A 21,541-nucleotide genomic window follows, 5' to 3' on the forward strand; every position below is an offset into this window, starting at 1 on the left:
AGGACCGTCAAAGCGACTGGCCACAACAACGTTTGATATAGACGGACACAGATGGGGACGAAACAGAACCCAGTCAGTCAAGATTGGCAGAGATAAATTACAAACGACACTCTGGGTTAATCAATTACCATAATCCAGCTCTGTTCGTTTTGTGTCGAGAACATAACCTAGCTTTATTTATAGCAGCCGACTGTTTTTTTAACCAAGTTGTCCGGAACATATACAGTGCAATGTAGTAACTCGAACCATTTCATGTACCAGAAACTTTTCTGTACTTGATGTACTCTTCTCCATCTCCAGTCTACAGATGGAAGAAGCGCAGACTTGCTTCTATGTCTGAACAGTTGCAAACTGATCGCTCTTCTTTACTCTCCCCCCCCCCACTTTATCTGAGTATGTACAGCATTAACACTAGAGATACAGATAAACAAGTTACTACATACAAAGCAACCAAGTGCCGGCCCATGATTCAAAAGGTGTGCCCTGGCTCTGGCTCTAGCTCTGGTGTCAAGTGGCCAAGGATGAACCCAGGCTGCGCATCCCCTTTATGCAAGTGCTCTTCCATGTTTATGTACATCATGCTTCTTCAGCTCGGCGAGTGTCACCGTTCGATGATAGCACAGCTGCAACAAACAGTGGTTTATTTACCTGCAGGCAGAAACAGTGGTTAATCAACTGAATCTTGGATTAAAATACTACTGAGCTATCGAAACTTCTCGTTCAGCTTGGAATGATGAGGAGCGATATCAACATACCATCAAGAGGCTCCGCAGTTTGCATCATTCAAAGTTTCTCTCGAGTAAGTCTTCATTTTTCTGGAGAACTCCTTTACCGAGGAGTTATCTGAAAATGTCAGGGGTGTGTCTTCGGCAATTGGATCCCTCACGTAGAACAGCCGAATAGGCGTTCCTCCAGCTGCATCGGTTGGTGGTTCTTCAGGTATATCACGGTAAAGATGCTTGATAATGAAGAGAGCAGTATCATGGTCTCGCCAATAGTTCCTACAGGAACCAACACCACAGGCTTGTTAAAATGTGAAGCAGGCATGGAAAAAATAATTAGCAAACCAACAGGAATGATGATCGAGCTTACGTATGAGATCCCAGGGCAGATAAATATGGATGTTGAAATGTCTTCTCCTGCAATTAGATTATATTTTAAGACTGTAAGCTCAAAAATATTCATTCACTGCAAAAAATGTACACAAGAAAAGCTAACTAACTCAGCCAAAAAAGGTAAAAAAAAGGGAGTGGAAGGTGGGCCATGCTCGCATTCAATTTACTGCCTATAATAAGTAACAATACGCCAATACAGAGAGAAATTGCAATTTGATTCAATTGCAAGAGCTTAATAACCTGAAGCACATGATCAACCCGACCATCTGGTGAACCTGTCAACCTTTCCATCATCATGGAACCATACGATCTTTCTTCCTCCTCAGTTTTCTCACCATCATCTAAATAATAATAATGATCAGAATACTGCTTGTTTGCTGCTTGGAATGTGTAAAAGCTAATAAAAGCTTGATTTAACGGTACCTTCCGTGTCATTTTTGCTCAGTGATAGCAAAGCAGCTACTGCTTTAACCTAAACAAAACATACAAACCAACTCATTAAGCAAGAGCTATGCTAGCAGTTCTCCATCATTCACAAGCGTCAAAGATTGATGTATCAAAGGAAACCTAGATCCACATAATCGCTTTCGAATTGTATGAATTAAATGTAAATGCAACACATCAGCATTCCGGAATAAATAGCAACCTTCAATGACTTGAACTGACGAGCTATAGATTGAGAACGTGCAGCGACATCTTCTGTGAACTCCTGGGACATATCAAAACCAAATTAGCTAGATGAATGAGAGGCAAACCAGCCTCGAGTAGAAGTATACAAATGCTCCTCCCTGGGCTATCAGTTAAAATGACATGCAACCCACCTGCACTCCTACATGTATCCTCTTTCCACCTCTATGGTAGGGTATAATGACGGGGCGCTTGTTCACATAATCTTCACATACAAGTGGTTCAATTCTGCATAAAAGCCAATCGGGGTTTATTCTCTTCCAGTACAATAAAGGAGCATATCTTAAAGTCACAAAGCTTAGTCCCTTCGGGGACATTCGACAAAAGTGCAAAGCATGTGTAACATGTTAACTCATACCAGAATTTCATTATTTAGTTCCATCATGATATTGCATATTTGGTCAGCTCTCTAAGCATTAAGGTTAAAAAGATATACTCCTATTATATGTAAGGAAGCTACAAACCTGTATGCTACAGGATCAAAAGGATGGAAAACATTAAACATCTGCCGGCAGCATGGCATCTCTTCAACTATGTTCTTGTCTTGCCAATAATCTTGTCCCCTGCCTTTAAAAGAAGCTAAATTTCAGGAATACGACAACTTATCATAAACTGCCAATTGCGAGGAGAAATGACAAATCATCGGCAAAAGGTCAAGAACACTAGCTACAGAGAGAAAAAGATGCTAACAATGGTTTTATAAACGTGATGACACCATTCATGTTAATACAGTAGGAGAGACAACAGGATTTTATGTATATAATATAGAAAAAGTTCATAATTTTATTTCGTCCAAAAGAAAAAGTTCTGGAACCTTTACTGGGCACTGGGGGACTAAAATATTGACAAGAAGTGTTGTAAGCCCTGCATGTAGTTTTTTAACCATTCAACTGGCCATTGTTTTATGCTATCCTGAGCACAAGATTCATCAAAAAAAACCTGAGCACAGCATAGATGATATTCTTCTAGTAACTATTGAATAAACAAATCTGCACCAAACGCTGACTCGCTGAAGTTCTGTGATATATAGTAAACGTTACTTGCTAAAATAATTGGCATAAAATGTTAAAAACACTAGATATAATTTAGTTCTAAATATAAGAAGAGTACTATGGAAAACTATCTAAAACCAAAAACAGAGTAGAAGTGTCAACACTGGTGTAGCAAAGCAGACATCACAAAGTGTTGGTAACTAATGTCAGTGAAAGGTTCCATACCAACACCAATACGGACATTCCGCAGAGACAGAAAGACTCCCAAGGGTGATCCAACAGCAAAGAATGTGTCAACCTGAGTACATCAAAACGATGTGATCATGGTATAAACACAATGAAAAGTAAAAGCATCACTGCACAATAACAAGGATATGTTACCTTAAAATTTAGTTTAGTGTATCTGATGCGTGGTCTGTAGGACTGACTTGTGCTGCCTTGCCCCACGTCAAGTTTGCCTGATGCTAGGCTCACTGTACAATTAACATCTTTATCTGGCATAAAATACAGATAAATATCTGAACAAACCTTCACAAAGGCAAACATATTCATATTCAGTCTTAAAAGAAATATCATCATGGAGCAAAAGCAATGAGTTACCTTGATGAGACCCAACACTACTGATGTTTTGAGTCACTAAATCTTTTTGTTGCTCAAGTTCTGCTAGTTTAGCCTTAAGACGTCTCACCTGCAATAAAGATATAATTATAGGCATCAACAAGCTACATGTAAATAAACTTGCACAGTTCCTTTACTCCAAGATATCACTCTATTTGGGTTCTTAAACAAGTTCTTCAAACTCTACTGCATATATTTCTGTTTATCAGTTACTCTCTAGGCAATCAGCATTTGTGAGCCTTCTCGCAAAATCAGATAATCCTAGATTATAACCGACATGCAACTTTAGCTAAATTCAATAAATTCACACCTCTTCTTCTAATGAGGAGATTGATTTGTCTTTGTCAAGGACTGCTTCGTGCTGTTCCTCAGCAGATCTTGAAATCCACTGGTCAGCATCTTTTGTGCATACACCAGAAGTAGCCCCTTCTTCCGTATATGCCATTTGATGATTCTCAGCCTGATTTTGATTTTCAACTTCAGTTTGTAACCCATCAACTGAAATAGGTGGCGCAAGTGTGTCATCATTGTTTGGCACACTCTCAGGCACACACGACGGGATGATGTTGTCTGTAAGTGAATGGTCATTTCTGGTGCCATCTTCATCTACACCATTTACATTATCAGCACAAGAACGTCCTGAAGTGGAAGAAGTATCATGCTCTTTTACTCCTGAATTATGAATGGTAAATGTGTTGGGTGCTTGATGGCCTTCATCAGATGAAATTTCCATGTTTAAATAATCTGTTGGAAATGGGGCAGAAAGGGATTCTTGATGGCAAAGTATATCGTATGTTAGAACACTTCCCAAAGAGTGGCCATACAATGAAACCTGCCAAAAAAGAAGACAGGCAGCTACTTGTTTAACCAACTGAAAAAACTGCAACCATAAAAAGAATTATTATGAAAGAAAGCTATGAAAAGCAACCTTTCCACTGTAACCAGGATTTCTCTTCAGAAACTTCATATACAGCTGGTTCAGCTGACTTGAGACCTGTTATAAATTCGAAGCGTTGACTTATTATCTTTACCACTTAAAAAGACTCAGTGAATGGGCAATGGGGGTGATGATTTGTCCCTTTCCGCCTCCTAAAAAATGTAACAAAAAACCACGTCCGTGACACAAACTAACCTGTAACGAAAAAAGAGATATATCCTACTCCATGTCACAAATTGGCAGTTGGTTTCTATCTGATATTTTTCTTGAAAAACAATTGTTGCTCTGGTTCCATAATCTAATCAATTTGCTTTCTGCTCCACCCAGCATATGAACTTTGTATGGGTCCATGTTCTAATGCAGTATTTTTTTAAAACAGAATACAATGATGGAAACAACCGGATACTGATGTTTGAATTTGAACTAGGGCTACAACAAATATGCTTTACTGCTAAACTGAAATCAATGAACTAGTGGAAAATGAATGGAAATGGTAGCTAAATACCGAGTCAATTATATGCTGGCAGTAGATAGGACTCATGTAATATAGAACATCATGCACAGTGGCGCCTAATGCCACACGGAGACCTTTCACTCCATCCAAAGTGATCTTCTCAACTGTACGTTCACCACCAAGCTTCAAGCTCTTCCTCCACTGCAATAATGGTCATCAGCATTAAGCACAAAATTCACCAGCAAATACATAGATGAGACCAGATCTCATATCGTGATAAAACAAAAGGGCAGCATGCTACTCTATTCAAAAGCAATGGACGACGAGTGTGACAAAGTGTATAAAAAGCCTGCAGTGCTAAGTGCTCAATACCAACATGCCATATGTGTCATCCCTTTTCTGAAGAAAATTTAATGAAACACAGTGGCCACAATTCAAAAGTAACACCATAAAATGCTGGACGTGTTTAGTTTCAATATATGGTAAAGTTGTTCAAATGATACCAACATTCATTGTATGTTAAGTTGTTAACTCAGCTTGCTTTATCATGCTATAGCAATGCCAACTCTTTTGTGCTTTGCAAATTGCAACAAGGGAAACCAGTGAATAATAATGATGGTCTAATGGAATGGAAAGCTGAAGTTCTAACTATCTTACCTGGCAGGGAATATACAGAACCCTCTGTGTACTTCTTTGATAAGGAGTCAAGTATCTATCAGCTAGGTTAGCAGTCACACGGCGGAAATCAACAACATCATCAACAAGATTAGCTTTCTCCAATCTCTGCCCGATGCCATGAACCATGAATACCAGATGACCAACTGGAACCTATTAAGAGGTAATCGAGAAGTACATCAGCATCTAAATTCTTTTTTAGAAAGAAAAAAAACCTCGTCAAGTTTATGGGAATTTCTTTCTAAGGAATGTGCATTCAAGGAGGAAATCAGAAGTGTCATGGCACACATTCCATTAATGTCACTATCATAGGAGACCGTAGATGGCTAAGGCTAAGCAAATTAGACTGCGGAATAAAAATGCTCCATTCAAGAACAGTTGTGTGCAGGTGCAATCTATGTGCTCACGTCCTTTTATGGTACGTTTGATTTGAGGAACCACTCATCCAAGGATGGATTGGGACATCATGGATCAAGCCATGACTCTGGTGATTTGACTATGTTCCTCTTTTCCTAATAGCATGAATGCTCGTGACTTGTGAGAAATACCTGAGAGCAGTAATCATCTGTTTCCTCTTCTTTCTGCTGACGCAACTCATCCTGGAATCACAGATGACATTATACACCATGATATTCTAGAAAAAAAAAACAGTATACACCATGCGGTCACTGATGGCAGACTCGAACAAATAATATAGTTCAAGGCTTAACAAAGAGAACACACAAAACGGTGGCAGGTTCTCAATCTAGATTTGTACTACCATGTGCTAATATGAAATCCTAACTGACATAGAACAGTTGAACTGCATCATGAAACTAGAAAAAAAAAGAATTGACTCCTTTTTTGCTGCAAAAACATATGCAATGAAAATGATTAGTGAATGACAAGATCACCACCCTCAGCTATACCGTCTATGGTATGCTTGTGCATAGTTCATCTGAATATGTAATAAATGAAATTACATATTCAAATAGTCAATACGAAACTTCAACTGGTTGGCCTATCTTTCTTGGTTTTTAACAAAACACCCAAAATGATACACCTCTGCAGCAAAATTGTAAACACATAGAAGCCAACCATTTTGTGCTCATATACCAAATGAGTAAACATAAACATTTCACAAGACAGAATATAAACAGTTCGGGGATCTCATATTTTGGTTCGTAAAACCACTCATAAACGTGAAGTTGAGAGCACTTAATAGACATAAATAGCATTAAATAACTAAACATGGTGGTTCACCTGTGTAGGATTTGCAGATCCAGAAGAAGAGAAACCACGCCTTAATTTGATTGTGTTGCTACCTAGCTTAGGACCTGTATCAAAGACAAGCCAAGCTTCCCAAGTATCATCCTCTCCAGTAAAAAGAGCATGCAAGCCCTGCACAAACTTTACTTCAGTCTTCATCCAACTTCTCTTTTTCTCAGTAAGTTATATCAGTATACTACATACCGGTGTACTTCCTTGGAGATCAACTCGGGCAGCAAACAGGCCTGAAGGTTGGAATTTGCGACGATGCCAGACCTATTGTGAACACAATAGAGTGTTCTACTGCTTTCTGAGCTAATGAAAACTTGAAAAGTGCATATGGACAAAGCAAACACAGGAACATGACAAAAAGAGAGAGACAGAAAACGTATGTCCGCATGTAGATAATCATGATACATATAGTTAAATGACATCCTTTGCCATCACTACCATGACTTGACTCCACTATCCACAATTAAACTCGCGGCTTATTGCATTAATTTACATATCTAGTGAAGCAAGTTTGATTGTCTTTTCTAGAGCAATTGAAATTATCCAAATATTACTTGCTAGCAGTGCTGGCAAACCATTAGTCCAGAAAATGGCTATCCTTGTATCTGAATTATATGCTTTGGTATATCAATCTCGTAGATAGTACCATGGAATATATTGTAGTTAAATACCACCCTTTGCCATCATTACCATGACATCCGCTACTGAGAACTAAGCTCACAGCCCACCGGACTAATTTATAATATTATCTAGTGAAGCTATAAAAACTATCAGCATATTATTCATAGCAGTGCTGGGAAAGTATTCATCCAGAAAATGGCTGTTTATTGGTAATGGTGCTAAAGAGTAAATACACAGCATATTTCCGTACCTGACAATTATATGCTAACTCAAGTTGTTCAGAAACATCTTCACGCAAGGGAATCCAATCAAGACCTCCTTTTCGAGCAAACCAGTTGCCCCTCAAAACACGTCTATTCTCACCATTCCAATATACAGGGAAGCAATGACGTCTCATTAAATCAACCTGCAGTAGCGTATGCTGTTATGACAAAATAAACTCACTAGCTAACATACTTGAAAGTACAAAAGGATGCCATATTACAGACACATAAACAAATTTCTAGTTTTCAGGCTGCCTACTTATTCCTACTTGGCCAATAATTATGAGTAGAATGTAAATATGAACGAATAGAACATGCTAGATAGATAAGTGATACGAACCTCATATAGGCCACCTTTCACAGGAACCCCAACCCGCTCCTCCTCCACCTTATACAAATATTCGGAGTCTGAACTATCAGTTTTCGCCAAGGAACCTGTTGGTCCTTCACTGCATTCTGCATACTCCCTCCACCAATACCCAAGCAGTGATTCCTCTCTCTACAAACCAGTAACAAGTGATGATTAGAAAAATATAGAGACTGTGATCCCCCTGATATGGAGGGGGAGAATAAACCAGATTAAAACCCAGCTGACTCGAGGTAGTGACCTCTAAGAAAGCCGCCTCCAACGCCAGACAGTCCCTCATGCTGAACCGGAAATAGTCTCCTTTCCCCACTATCTCGGTCCGGGGAACTGAAGCGGACAGCACTGCATCAACAACAAATCTTCAAGAGTCAGTTCAGTAACAGGTTACACTCACACATCACTCATTCAGCAGTTCACTTCACACAAAACAATCAACATCAACCCCAAAATGGAGTTGAACTGGAGCATGACTTATGATTTATGAAGACATGACAATGACATTGCCAAGTACGATTCTTAAAGTTTCCAGACCCACACACAAAAAAGTACTCCCTCCATTCCTAAATAGTTGTCGTGGTTTTAGTGCAAATTTACACTAAAAGCACGACAAGTATTTAGGAACGGAGGGAGTACAGCTCTAAAGTGTCTGGTTGACCACATTTGGTCTTAATTACACCCCTGACTAGCAGATTCAGGAGACAGCATGGCACGTATTTTTTTCCCATTACATCGCGGCACTTGTTGGAGTCAGATCAGGCATATGTTTACAAAGGAACCTAGTGGTGCATCCCGATTAGAGGGAGTCAGGTGATCATGGGATCAGCGAGCCAGGCAGGCATGGATGGCTACGGAGCAGCCAGTTCAGTGGCACTATTGCTAGGCTGCTAGCAAATGAGACCTGTGGGGGTCTCTGGAGTCAGCAGGCGGGTAGGGGGAGGGAGGGAGGGGGCACGGAGTACCTCTGTCGGCGAGGGGCAGCTTGCAGAAGTACCAACGGACGTCCTCGCCGTCGGAGGCGCTCTTGGTGCGGGCCAGGTACTTGCGGCGCGCCGCGCAGTTCTCTATGGCGTCCTCGAGCCTGGCAATGTTGGACGGCGTGTTCTGCAGCGAGTCCGGAGACGCGCCCTCCGCCGCGTGGCTCGTGGACGCGCCGTCCGGCCCCGGGGGCGCTCCCCGCGCGGAGCTCGCCTCCGGGCTCTCCATGCGGCGGCGGGGCCCCCCTCGGATTCGGGATCGCCGCCGGCGGGAAGGAGGAAAGAAAGGGAGGTAAGCCGGCGGCGAGGTGGGTCTCCTGGGGCGGTCGCCGTGTGGCAGAAGGAAGGAGCGAGAAGGGCCCGGATGGGTTCTCAAGTTGTGACTCACAGCGAGCCCGAGTCTGACCAACCGCCGGTCTTGTCCTCGTGGCACGCAAAGGGCTCGGTCGGACTCGGACCAGTGGTTACACCAAATTAATCAATCCAAAATTAGATTTTGAATTTTTTCTCCAAATTTGAATTTTTTGCGAAGCGAGAGGGCACGTGCATCTTGCCTACATAAGGAATTTTGCCGACGTAAAATCCGTGGCTACTGATATAAGAGCGTCTAATGAATGAACGAAGGTGGGTATATTCTCGGTATAGTTGTGTTTCTTATTGATAAGTAGTCCTATGTTGTTTAACATATCAAAATAAGCCTAAAAGTATGCTAAGGACATACATTATGGATTTCATGCATGCTCGATCGGCCTCTGCGAGTCTAAAGAAAAATATTGGGGACCCATCTTTGGATGGGAAGGTGGGAGTCCTGGAGAACCATTGAAGACCAAAGCATTTCTTCTTTTTCCGATGTTCAAAGCACTGACGGGATTACGGCGGAACGGATTTTGTCCGAAACTGCGTTATCCCAAACTCACAGATATGCAATGGAGTCACACAAGGTAAACAATTCGGAATACTTGCTACATATTGGTTGGTTCGAAACACATGACGGTAACAGATGCAAGATTGCCATCACCCTTGTTGCAACATGCACTTGAATCACAAACACAAAAAAGTGGTCATTTTGTCCACATTCCTCATCATCCAAACGCAGAACTTGATTTCCGGAATGCGTGTTCAGAGCCAACTCGCCGGTGTCTCTCAGTCCGCTCGAAAATACGTTTCCCTTCCCTGTTAGCGTATATTTTCGTGGCAAGAATACGTCTTTCGCTGCCCTATATATCACCAGAGAAGCCAAGACAGGGTGACCCTTCTCTCCCTCGCATCCCTCCACAAGCCGTACGAAAGCCGGAGGCGAAAACCCTCAAACCCTAATCCCCTCTCGCCCACCATGGCGGACACGGACGCGACGGCGCCGCCGCCGGAGGTCTCGCCCGAGGCCCCAGCCGTCGAACCCGCCGTGGCCCCAGCGCAGGAAGTCGCGGCGCCATCCGAGCCTGCCGCCCCCGCACCACCCGCACCCGCGCAGGAGGAGGCGGCCGCCGAGGGCGAAGCCGACCACAAGAGGAAGCTGGAGGATGTAGTTGACGACGGCGCGGAGGCTAACGGCGTCGGGGAGGACGCCAAGCGGCCCCGCGTCGAAGGCGACGACGCCGCAGGTGGATCTCTCGACCCCAACCCCCCCTTTCCATCCATATATCTATTTGCGCGTGTTGGTATTGCTGTATCGTCTCGTGGATGATGCTAGTCGCTTTCTCCTGGATCCTGGAGTAAAGCGTGATTTTTTTTTGATCCGTTCAATATCTCGTTTTGTATCAGGTGTCGCGCAAACCGTTGAGGCCTCTGGGAAGATCGAGGAGCCAGTGGCTGCGTCTGCCGAGGGGGCGGTGGACGCTGAGAATGGCAAGGTTGCTACCGCTGAGGGTTCGCAGACCATCTCTGAGGACAAGCCGCAGATGACTGCAACGGAAGCAGTGACCGAAGCACCGCAGCAACAGCAAGAAGGTGCTGCAACCGGTGCCACCAACACCCACACAATCGAAGTGCCCAATAATAAGGTATCGTCGGTGGCCTGATGGGAAATGAGTTGTTGTATGGTTCTTCTCCTATCAACATTGTGGAACTAGCCTCGCTCTCTGTGGGAAACTATTGATCATGATGTGTAAATTGCCTATGCTGATTATGAAATCCATGCAGGTTGGTGTTCTTATAGGAAAGAATGGCGAGACTATCAGAAACCTGCAGAACAGCTCTGGTGCGAAGATCCAGATCACAAAGGATGGAGAGGTTGCTTCAGATGCCCTGACCCGTCCTGTCGAACTGGTTGGGACTCAAGAGAGTATTGACAAGGCCGAGCAGCTCATAAAGAGTGTTATAGCTGAGGTATATGCTAAATGCATCATCTTGCTCACGTGTTCATTTTAGCTTTATTTCCGTCCATTTAAGTTACATCTCTAAGGCTTTCTCTGGTGCATCTGTTCCAGGCCGAGGCTGGTGGTTCCCCTGCCTTGATAGCTAAAGGTTTTGGGCCAGGACAGTCAGGTTCAGAGCAGTTTGAGATGTCCGTCCCTGATAATAAGGTTAGCATTCAATGCTGTTGAGGAATCAGGAAACACACTATTTCATCTGCTTAACTTTCTTTTTCACTTGACCTATTCTTTAGGTTGGTTTAATTATTGGAAAAGGGGGCGAGACAATTAAAAACATGCAAACTAGATCGGGTGCTCGAATTCAGGTAGAGAAATTACATGTTATGTAGGCATTGTTAACAATTGTAGCTTTTATAACTGAGGTTGGTGGCAAATGTTCATGTAGCTAATTCCTCAACATCCTCCCGAGGGTACTACATTAACTGAAAGGACTGTACGTGTTACTGGCAATAAGAAGCAGATAGAAGCTGCAAAAGAATTGATTAAGCAAGCTATGAATCAGGTGATGTAACTTGCTCTGTGCTTTTTATCGTTCAATAATTGCTGTTGTGTACCTGATGGTAGAGGCTGATGTGATCCTGCTTTATGCTTTTTTATCATTCATATATGTTATGATTGAGTCGGTTTATGTTCCATTCACGTTGTGATTAGTTTATGATGCTCATGCCTTTTATCTTCTGCCTATTGAATTTAATATTTTCATTAAAATGAGGTTTGTCTGTTCTGTTATTTGATGCTAAATCATAGCATGTACTATTGCCAATGTATGGCATTGTCACATTGGTCTGGTTGTTGGTACTATTTGTGGTCTGTGGTACCATTTGCCTAGTTGATAAAGTGTTATTCACCATGCATGCTATGAGTTACCAGTCTATCAATGAACTGGAGATACCTTAAGTAAAAGGTGATTAACTTTGGTTGATTTTTGGAGTAAAACATGTGCTTGTCCTGTTATTTTAATAAATCAACTTTTGTCCTACTTGATGTCATTTTGGTACATCCATGGATGCTTCCATTTTAACAGATAACTTTTTTGGTTTTTATTCATTCAGCTCCTCATCTTGTAAACTTGAAATATGGCTGTTCATGTGTATGTATTAACACTTTAGCGAATGCATTCTTAATTGATAGCAAATTTTAAAATATATTGCCATTTTATCATTTTATTGTGTTTGGGGGTGTTCAATATTTTCCTATTTATCAAATCTGAAGTATGTAATAAACTAATTTGTATCTCCCACAAATTGGGCCTTGTATGAAGTATCAACCTTGAAATATAGAAGTGCCTAATTGGACTGGAAGGTAAGTTCTTTGATTAGTGATTCGTTTCTACACATTGTTTGCTTCATGTTTTCTGGATAGGTCAGCAAGGCAATGTATTGCCGTCATGCTGGCAGAATTGTAGTTTTGAATTATAAAACTTGATTTTCTGGAGAATAATTTGAATTTTTTCCATTTTCCATTTGTCATAGTACTCTTGTGTACATAATTTTCTGTGGCAGTATTTTTATTAGAGTTAATATGAATGATTGCCATGAAGTGTTTAGAATGGTATTTCTTTCATTGATATATTTGCGTGCCAATGTGGTATTTAAACGCGCCCACCCCTTACTGTGCTGTAATGGAGGTACCGGTATGAAATGAAGTTTGAAACTTGGAATAGATGCTTGGCAGTTTATGATGAATTTGGCACTAAGGAGATCTGAATATTTGATAGAAGAGTTCATTATTCTAGCCTCACTGGCTCCACAATTTTTGCAGTTCATATAGAAATAAATAGAACTTGTTTATTATACTGTTGCTGGGACCTGACCATAAACATGGGCATATCTTATTGAATTAAAGTGGAGTATACTTTCACCTGATCCTTGGTTTTGACTTTGCAATTGCTGTGATACTGCACAAGTGGATTTGGTCAATTAGCCTCTTGCTAACTTGTAGATAAGGTCTGATTCTGTTTCCTACATAAGAAGGCTTAGCTGACACATCAGGTTCTCTCGCTTCCAGTTTCCGTGAATTATCTTTTGTTGAAGGTGCCAATCTGGAGTTGGCTGGGTATCCTAATGCAGATTCAGCTAGGCTTTCCTGATGGGGTCATCTTCTTCATCCTTTACATTCACAGATGAGGGATACTGATCATTATCCCTTGCCCTTGCATGGTTTGTCTAGTTGGGTAACTGGTAAGGCTTCTTATGGCTGAAACAGAAAGAAAAAACAATGCGGCATGGGAAGACTGCACCAAATGTATCATTGCCATGACAAGGATATACCGCACCACCATGTCTAGGTTTGCTAAACTAAATTGTTTGTGACTCTATGTTGTCTGCAGAACCACTTTATAGCTGAAAGGCTGAGATTTTTCTCACATCATGTGTTTTAGTTTTGTGATGTGTTGCCACTCATTTGTAGTCTTTGTCCCGCTAGGAAGTTGTGGAATTAACTTGTTATCATGTTGTGCTTCACGATCTCGTCATGTTTTTCATTTCTGAACTGTACGAAGATGTGAAATATGTCGATTCAGTTTGGAAAGCTCTTGTTATTACTTAATTCTACTGAAGGTGTTGGTCTTGATTGTACTTGTGTTATAATATTAGTGCCTCATCTCATTGTCATAATGCACACGTATTTATGGGTTACATTTCAGATTCCATTGCCCCATGTATTACACTGTCTGCTTTAGATTTCCACAGAAAGCTATGAGATGTTGGAGATATTGTTTAATTGTGATCCATTACTTTATAGCTATCAAAGTTGTTTACTAGCACCTACATGCAGGCTTTTTGTTGTGCAACTTTGATATGCATTACTTGGAGATATCTTTTTCGATTACTTTTCTTGTGCGGTTTCTAACATGCCTTCTTAAACAGGTATTTGCAAGAAATACATCTCAATCTGGTGGATATGGGCAGCAACATCACCACCCTCAGGGTCATGGTCCAGCTTCTCAGTGGGGGCCACGTTCTCAACCACAACCATATGGATATCCACCAAGAGGGCCTCCACCTCAGAATGTGCCATACTCTCAACCCTATGGCGGTTACCCACAGCAGCCCCCGCCGAGAGGTGGCATGGGCTGGGATCAGAGGCAGGGTCCTCCGCCCCATTCTTCCCATCAGGGTGGTGGTTATGACTACTACAAACAGGGACCTCCGCCATATGAAGGTCAGCCGCCAAACTACCCTCCTGGACCAGGGAACTACAACAATTATGGACCATCTCAGCCTCCAAGTTATGGACAGCCTCCGTATCCGCAGTCTGGACCTCAACAGAACTATGGCCCTGGATATGGCGATCCTAGGTACAGTGCCCCAGCGCCAACCCAGCAGTACTATGGTCAGCCACCAGCAGGTCCACAGCAGGGCTACCCTCAGCAGCCAGACCCATATGCTAGGCCTGCTTATGGTGGACCTGGACAATGGCAACCCAGAGGCGGTGCACCACCAGCGGGAGATGGTACATACCAGGCACCACCTCCAGCATCCTATGCCCCACCAGCTCAGCAACCTCCTGCTTATGGTCAGTCATACCCAACAACTGGACCTGATGGGTATGCTCAACAGGGGTACCCACAGCAGGGTGGGCAGGCGCCGGCAGCGTATGGTCAGACTGCTCCAGCAGGACCAGGATATCCTCAGCAAGGTGGCTATGCACAGTACCCTCCAACACAGCCAGCATATGGTGATCAATCGGCTCAAAACAATGCAAACTATGGTTACCAGGGAGCCCCTGCTGACCCCAACTATGGAAATGCGTACCCACAGTCAGGATATGGTCCTACGGCTGCGGGCAGTCAGCCTGGATACGCTGCGGCACCGGCAGCTGGTCAGCCTGGATATGGTCAGGCAGGATACACACAGCCACCACCTGCGAATCCACCAGCTTATGATCAGTCTGCGGCGCCACCAGCACAGAGTGGCTATGCTGCACCCGCCGCCAATCCCCAGCCTGCCGTTGCAAAGGGTGTGTCACCACAGCCTGCTGCTGCTGGGTACGGTGGACAGTGGACTGCATGAGTGTTATGTCTCAAACTCCATCGACAGCAAGACCTAGTTGGAGGCTATGTTTGGCCGCTTACTCAGCTCGTATGCTCTTTCTTTGGATTTATCCATCTTGTAAGCGCCTGGCTTTTGCTACATCTAAAGAGGGATGTAAACCCCCTTGGTTGTTATAGTGCATCTCTGTAGTACCTGTTAGATGGTTAAGACAAATTTGAACTCCCTATTAAGCTGAGAAGAGAACCTGGTTAGGTTATTTGCCCCGAAGAGTAATTTGTGCATCGTCTTCTGCATTTGCTTCAACGCTCATGTTGTGCTTTGCTTTAGCCATGGAAAGTTCTTTGCTAGTATGCTTGATGAAGCAATCGTGAATTGTTATGTTTGGCGTGTTGTTATTAATCAGAACGATTTGTATGTGATTTGGTCGAGCCATGAATTTGGACCAAAAAAATTCTGTGAATGTTAAGTGACATCATATACGTTTATTAAAAATTGTGAACTCAGCTTTTGTACATGAGACAATCAGCAGTTCCTTGAAAGCAAATTATGCTTGAAAACTGTAACAATCTCCACCAAAACAGATGGATAGAAATGTTGATTTTATGAGCAAATTCACACTTCTGCAAAGCCTGGTTAGGCCAACGCCTTGCAGAAAACGATCATTCAAATCATGTAGGACGAAACTATCCAACATTACGCAAGAAATACATTTCCAACGATGCCAATTCCTACCCGATGGATTTATTCGCCTGCTTTATTGAGTTGCACTTCCAAGTCCAAAGAATCAGCATGCTGGGAGCACCAGCTGCCGGAGACTATGGTAGAGAGCCAGGAAGAACCCCTTATGCTGCACCTTTTCAGGCAGCCTCAGCATCCCTGCCACCTTATCAAACTTCTCCCTCCCTCGTGCGGCGTCCCCCGGCGGAGACACCGACGCCAGCCCGAGGTCCTTGTGGAGCTCCGGCGGCGACAGCGCCCACTGCATCGCCCAGACGGAGAGCGGCCGCATGTAGTGCAGCCCACGGTAGCCACCCTCCGCAGTCCAAGCCTCCGGCGTCTGGAACGCGTACCCGAACCCGGCCTTCCCCCAGCTAGCATCATGGGCGCCCTTGGCCGTCCTGAACGCCCCCTCCGGCATGCCCTCGTGCACCATGGCCGCCGCCACGGCGTACGTGGTGCCGGACCATATCTCCTTGGACTGCGTCGACGACATGTCGATGCCGCCGTCGGGCCGCATCCCGTTCACCGCCCCGACGGCGCCGCCTTTCACCCGCATCACATTGTAGTCGAGCACCGTCGCCAGCGCGCTCCGGGCCTTGTCCTCCTCCACGACCGGCTCCAGGCCGCACACGTGGGCGTACCACTGCCCGGCGAGCTGGTCGGCCATGATCGACTCACTGGTCTCGCCGCCGCTGTTGTCGTACCGGAAGTAGGTCCCGTTCCAGAGCTCGGCGTCGTACACTTGCTTCGCCCTGAGGTACCTCCCGTGGAAGTAGCACTCGGCGTCGCCGTCGCCGACGATGCGAGCCATGGCCGCCGTGGCCTGCAGCGCCGTGACCCAGATCCCGCCGGTGTATGCGCTGACGCCGGTCACCGACCACAGGTCATAAGTCTGGTCGGGGCCCTCGTTCTCCACCATGCCGTCCCCGTCCCGGTCGTACTGGTCCATGTACGCCATTGCCAGGTACACCGCCGGCCACGCCGCCTTCGCGAAGGCGGCGTTGCCGGTCACGACGACGGCCCGGTATACCTGGAGCACGAACTTGGGGTTGAGGTCCTTCCACCGTGCAGGATCATGGATCATGTACGCATTGAGCTCGAACCAGGGGTCATTCAGCCCGATATCGTGCGGCACCGCGCCGAGAACCTTGCGTAGCACGGTGGCGCCGTCGAGGGTGACCATGGGGCGGGGGTCGTGGATGAGGACGGCCCGGGCGAAGTCGCGCTGGAGGCTCAGCTCGAGCTCCGGGAAGAGGGAGAGCAGCGCGAAGGAGGCGTAGAAGTGCACGTCGTAGGTGTTGTACATGTAGTACTCCGTCGCCTCCAGGTACAAGAACTGGCCGACGTTCTCCTCGCCGTCGCCCAGCAGCGTCGCGCCGAACGCCGCCGCCGAGTGCTGGTCCTCTGTCGCAGATGCCACCGCGCTCAGGATGCCGTCCACGGCGGTGCCCGGCAGGTATGTTGTGGCAAGGGAGAATGGCTCTGTCCCTACCCCGGATGAAGAAACGCTCATCTTTGGAGGTAGTCCATCTGTGACAGTTGACATAGAAGGTTTTTCTTCAGGTTCATGCTAGGAAAAAATTATTCTGTGTGTCAGATCAGATCACCTGTCCATATGGTGCCTCCAGCGTTCAGATAGTAGAGTTCATTGAACAGTGCAACCGGATACCTGAAGATAAATATGACATCAATCAATGATTGCTAACTTTTTAAAATCACCTACTAGCATTGTCATGGAAAAGACTCTGAACAGCCAAACTGAGTAATGTAGCATGAACTGATTATTACCAGTCAGGCAGCCTTTTGTCCTGCAGAATAGGCCTCTGCCACTCTTCGATTTTGGACTCCCAATCCATGTGTTCTACCCTCGGAAAAGGAAAAGAGAAAATTAGCATCTAAATTCTGTCAAGTAAATAAGTAATGGACTTTGTTTTTGCCTAATCGAAAGATCTTACCTAGGAGGGCGTCATGAGCCAAGCTCTCTGCCGCTGCATCTCGATCCAAGCCATGGAATGTGGTGTACCTCCTGCTCCAGAACACCATTTCAGTAACAAGCCAAAACAGCTAGGACTATGCCATCACAGAATCAGCAAAATGCAGGGCAACGTCACCTGTGATAGGTTCTCCCGGCCGGGAACTTCACCTCGGGGCACGACCACGACAGCGCAAACGACACCACGCGGGTTCCCCCTGCCGGCACCGTTGTCGCCGCCGCAACCGCTGCTCCGATCGATGAACCAGGCTTGGACGCTCTTGGCTCCTTGTCGGTGGTGATGAAGGAACCATGCTGTTTGCAGCAAATGTGCAACAGTCAAGTTACAAACGAACGGGACTACTGTTGTGTTGAAGGATATGCATATGCTGTACAGTGTTACCTTCTTGATCTCCTGCCACATGTCCTTCGCCGTGAAGTCACCGGAGCTAGAAGAGCCCATTGTGAAGGAAGGGCAGTCCGTGACACGGACATCTTCGGTTTCTTGAGATGCGATTGCAAAGGTCACCGGAGGGTGCCCATCATTTGCAGTTCTGTGCTGGTGTCATCTCAAGTTTACTGTTAAATCTGCAGGTATGTATCATTTGAAGTTATGCAAATTGAAATATTTAACACACCTGTGATGGAGAAGAACGCCATGCACACCATCACGCTCCCTGTGTAAGAACAAAGAACAGAATAGCAAGAATGAGTAACCAATGCTGGTACATGGCGTGAGATACAAGTGCGTGGACGAAAAACTGAAACAAACGCAATGTGACATTCATTACATCATCTTAGAGTTGGTGTGGTTTCCAGTCAGCTCTGATCTCCCGCCAACTGAATTCTAGAGGATGAGTAAACAAAGGTAGTATTCACTGAAAGATGTCTTTATCTTTGCGCTAAAAGGGCAAAAGTGTTGGCTTGCACTTACAGCCCATGTGAAGAGCAATGTTACATCTGCAGGTGTGCTCCCGGTATTATGCACCTGCAAGACTCGGCAAGAGAAGTCAATCAAATAACTGCATATGCAGTATATACACAAGGAAAGACAGAGGCTATACCGTAAATGTGAAAACTACAACCGGGAAGCTACTCTCTTTGTAGTTGTGAGGGATAAATGGTGATATCTGACGGCAGGTGATTTTGATTGCAGGGTCAGGTTCACCTACATTGCAATTGTGTAGCCTAAGTGAGTATAGTGTATCCGATAACAACTTTAATTAATTTACACGTATCCCTCATGTAAAAGATAAAACTACATATGAAACGCCAGAACTTATAGGAATTTACCATCATATACTGTCCAAGATCTTGGAAATAAGGCATGATAAGTGCAATTCTTCTCCTTAAGTTTCCAGTCCCAAGATCCGATACCGGCCTTGTCGACCCCCCTACAAATCCGCATAATGAACACTATCTCTGGTCTATTTGAACGGCCAGGAATAAGCTTGTTGAGATTCACAGCTTACTTGAGGACATCGGCAGTCGGTGCAGACAAAACCGTGGAGTAGCTCTTTCCGTTGGGACGTGAGATGAAAGCCTAGACAAGTGAAGAGTGTCAATCATTAATTCGAATTGACAGTTAAGGGTGACACTAGGAATTGCAAATCAGAAATGTAAGAGTAAAGTATATAGTTACTGAAAATTGATTTGCCAGGATAGGCTTCTGTTCATATATAGCGGGGAATATCTGAAAATGCTGAAAGTACCCTCTGTAGCTTCTCCCAATGCTTCCTGCACTGATAATTGAACAGAACTATGATCTTACAGTTCCATCAGCTATGAAAAATATTTGAGCTAAATTCACCATGTTAAGCTTCAAGTTGATAGAAAATCTTATTTGTGCCTGACCAATGGTGAACACAGCAGATTTAGAATCTGTACAGAAAGGCTGAAATAACTTACCCTAGCCCACCAAGGGGTAGACCACGGTAGCAATTGTCCATCCATTTCTTGAATGGATCATAGATTACATCCTTCGTAGAAGTGAAAAATTGTTTGATAAGTTCAGTGACAAGATGCAATGCAATTTACTTACACTAATGTTTCAGTAAGAGAAAAAACGATGATTGACAAATTGTCTGAATGGTCAAAACTTACTCGGCCTTTCCCCCTTTCTTCAGCATTTCTCACCAGTCCTTTAAAAATCATTGGCACCTACAGAACCATCACAAGCAATATAGTTATTAGTTAGTATTAAATCCAGAAAGGAAGCAAAGTAAGTACACTCAATGTACAAAGGAAACGAAAATGCTATATAATGTGTCAGTTGATGACAGTTGCAGCCTATACCATTAGCAGGCAGGGGAGGGCCCTAAAACAGAAATCAGAGAAATATAGAGTATGTTCAACTTTCTTACAATTAATATCATATCATTCATGGTCATGCTAAACATTTCGATCTTCTTGCCTTCATCATCAAATTTCCTCTGCCAGGTTCTTGTTGCTGGCTGTGCACAGTCAATGAGTGAGTGCGCCTAAAGTAAAACAAGAAAACATTCATGTCAGGCTAGTTTGCTGAAGGCAAAAACATTGCAGATTGAAGTATTTGTAAAGAAGAGCCTTGAGCCAGAAAGCCTGTCCTTACCTTTGTTTGCTCTAACTTTAAACTTCCCATCTTGGTACAGAAAATCTTTGGGTTGAAGCAGATCAGCTATTTTGATTCAGAAGGCATACACGATTAGAAGGAGATGCCAAAATATGCTTCCTACTTGGAAAAGGAGCTGAATTGAGATCCAGTTCAATGATCCATGGCGAGCTATCTAAGTGAAGATTGCTGTGTGATGTGACATGCTTAATTTAAATTTTAACAAGATCATAATGTAACAGATGACAATCATTGTATCCCTAGTGAATCATCAATTGAAGTTTGGTAGCTTCTTTGCTTCAGAAATGTAAGTGTGAAGAACGGGAGAGACATCAAGATTTCAGTTGCACAAATATCTCTGCGTTTAAAAACAACCATTGTCGCTTCTCCAAATGAAAATAAAAGACATCCGATTTGAGTACAAAACAAGCATTCTCAGTCGAAGGTACAAAATAAGCAATCGAAAGTTCGAAACCATTTTTCCAGCATTCAACTTTCAAGTGTCTATGCAAGCATCTCTAGAAAAGTAACTCAGGGAGGAAGAGAGCAGAGCAGTACCTGGATCTGAATGCTTCAGCTCTACACATGTGTTGCTTCGCTCTTCCAGGAGCTTCTCAGCTCTGCTTTTATAGAACTTGATTACTCGGTCCAATGCGCAGCACGAGGTCTTATTGCCATAATATACGTATCTCCTTTTTAAATGCATTTGCGTCAGGGCAGTACAGGTTACCATGGTAACATATAGTATAAGTACAGATTAGTTGAATAATAAACGTATCTCATTATCTAGTTGAATAATGCCTTCCTTTGTTCTCCCATCTTACCGATGACAGTAACATATAGTATAAGTACAGATTAGTGCTAACAGCACTTGGTTGTTGAGGACGCTGCCAATCAGAAAACCCACCTACTGATTGTTGTCTATTTGA

General features: G+C 44.0%; 3 protein-coding genes across 3 annotated transcripts; 1 reads left to right on the forward strand and 2 right to left on the reverse strand.

The window, feature by feature from the left end:
* Window positions 1–91: 91 nt before the first annotated feature.
* Window positions 92–9,341, reverse strand: LOC100842759 (phospholipase SGR2). The gene is made up of 22 exons (XM_003571256.4): window positions 8,949–9,341; window positions 8,231–8,331; window positions 7,963–8,121; window positions 7,610–7,765; window positions 6,931–7,002; window positions 6,721–6,858; window positions 6,027–6,077; window positions 5,461–5,631; window positions 4,855–5,004; window positions 4,341–4,406; window positions 3,723–4,244; window positions 3,395–3,482; window positions 3,176–3,288; window positions 3,020–3,092; window positions 2,267–2,369; window positions 1,937–2,030; window positions 1,762–1,824; window positions 1,539–1,587; window positions 1,356–1,456; window positions 1,093–1,139; window positions 756–1,001; window positions 92–648 (listed from the first exon to the last, which is right to left on the reverse strand). The coding sequence occupies exons 1-21, from the start codon at window positions 9,190–9,192 to the stop codon at window positions 758–760; spliced, it is 2,805 nt and encodes a 934-aa protein (XP_003571304.1). The 5' UTR covers window positions 9,193–9,341; the 3' UTR covers window positions 92–648; window positions 756–757.
* An 861-nt stretch (window positions 9,342–10,202) lies between these two features.
* LOC100834117 (far upstream element-binding protein 2) lies at window positions 10,203–15,633 on the forward strand. Its single transcript, XM_003573239.4, has 7 exons — window positions 10,203–10,564; window positions 10,725–10,963; window positions 11,103–11,288; window positions 11,390–11,485; window positions 11,569–11,640; window positions 11,721–11,837; window positions 14,203–15,633. The coding sequence occupies exons 1-7, from the start codon at window positions 10,297–10,299 to the stop codon at window positions 15,346–15,348; spliced, it is 2,124 nt and encodes a 707-aa protein (XP_003573287.1). The 5' UTR covers window positions 10,203–10,296; the 3' UTR covers window positions 15,349–15,633.
* A 159-nt stretch (window positions 15,634–15,792) lies between these two features.
* LOC100834417 (non-lysosomal glucosylceramidase) lies at window positions 15,793–21,318 on the reverse strand. The gene is made up of 18 exons (XM_003573240.4): window positions 21,171–21,318; window positions 20,613–20,678; window positions 20,386–20,502; window positions 20,126–20,182; window positions 19,931–20,001; window positions 19,665–19,764; window positions 19,495–19,565; window positions 19,316–19,416; window positions 19,087–19,190; window positions 18,957–19,010; window positions 18,814–18,869; window positions 18,661–18,699; window positions 18,426–18,576; window positions 18,162–18,337; window positions 18,006–18,076; window positions 17,839–17,911; window positions 17,658–17,719; window positions 15,793–17,580 (listed from the first exon to the last, which is right to left on the reverse strand). Exons 2-18 carry the CDS (start codon window positions 20,640–20,642, stop codon window positions 16,115–16,117), a joined length of 2,799 nt encoding a protein of 932 aa, XP_003573288.1. The 5' UTR covers window positions 20,643–20,678; window positions 21,171–21,318; the 3' UTR covers window positions 15,793–16,114.
* Between the last annotated feature and the right edge of the window lie 223 nt (window positions 21,319–21,541).

This window comes from Brachypodium distachyon, chromosome 3 (genome assembly GCF_000005505.3).
Source record: "Brachypodium distachyon strain Bd21 chromosome 3, Brachypodium_distachyon_v3.0, whole genome shotgun sequence".
Classification (NCBI taxonomy): Eukaryota; Viridiplantae; Streptophyta; class Magnoliopsida; order Poales; family Poaceae; genus Brachypodium; species Brachypodium distachyon.

Excerpts from the sequence above, each read along its gene's own strand:
- LOC100842759 (XM_003571256.4), bottom strand. The coding sequence starts at position 9,192 with ATGGAGAGCCCGGAGGCGAGCTCCGCGCGGGGAGCGCCCCCGGGGCCG. Across the intron at positions 6,078-6,720 it reads GATCTGCAAATCCTACACAG|GATGAGTTGCGTCAGCAGAA; the intron begins GTGAACCACCAT and ends CTGTGATTCCAG. Across the intron at positions 1,825-1,936 it reads GGATACATGTAGGAGTGCAG|GAGTTCACAGAAGATGTCGC; the intron begins GTGGGTTGCATG and ends GATATGTCCCAG.
- LOC100834417 (XM_003573240.4), bottom strand. The coding sequence starts at position 20,642 with ATGGGAAGTTTAAAGTTAGAGCAAACAAAG. Across the intron at positions 20,503-20,612 it reads TAAAGTTAGAGCAAACAAAG|GCGCACTCACTCATTGACTG; the intron begins GTAAGGACAGGC and ends GTTTTACTTTAG. Across the intron at positions 19,765-19,930 it reads CTACCCCTTGGTGGGCTAGG|TGCAGGAAGCATTGGGAGAA; the intron begins GTAAGTTATTTC and ends TTCAATTATCAG.
- LOC100834117 (XM_003573239.4), top strand. The coding sequence starts at position 10,297 with ATGGCGGACACGGACGCGACGGCGCCGCCGCCGGAGGTCTCGCCCGAG. Across the intron at positions 11,289-11,389 it reads TAAAGAGTGTTATAGCTGAG|GCCGAGGCTGGTGGTTCCCC; the intron begins GTATATGCTAAA and ends CATCTGTTCCAG. Across the intron at positions 11,486-11,568 it reads TGTCCGTCCCTGATAATAAG|GTTGGTTTAATTATTGGAAA; the intron begins GTTAGCATTCAA and ends CCTATTCTTTAG.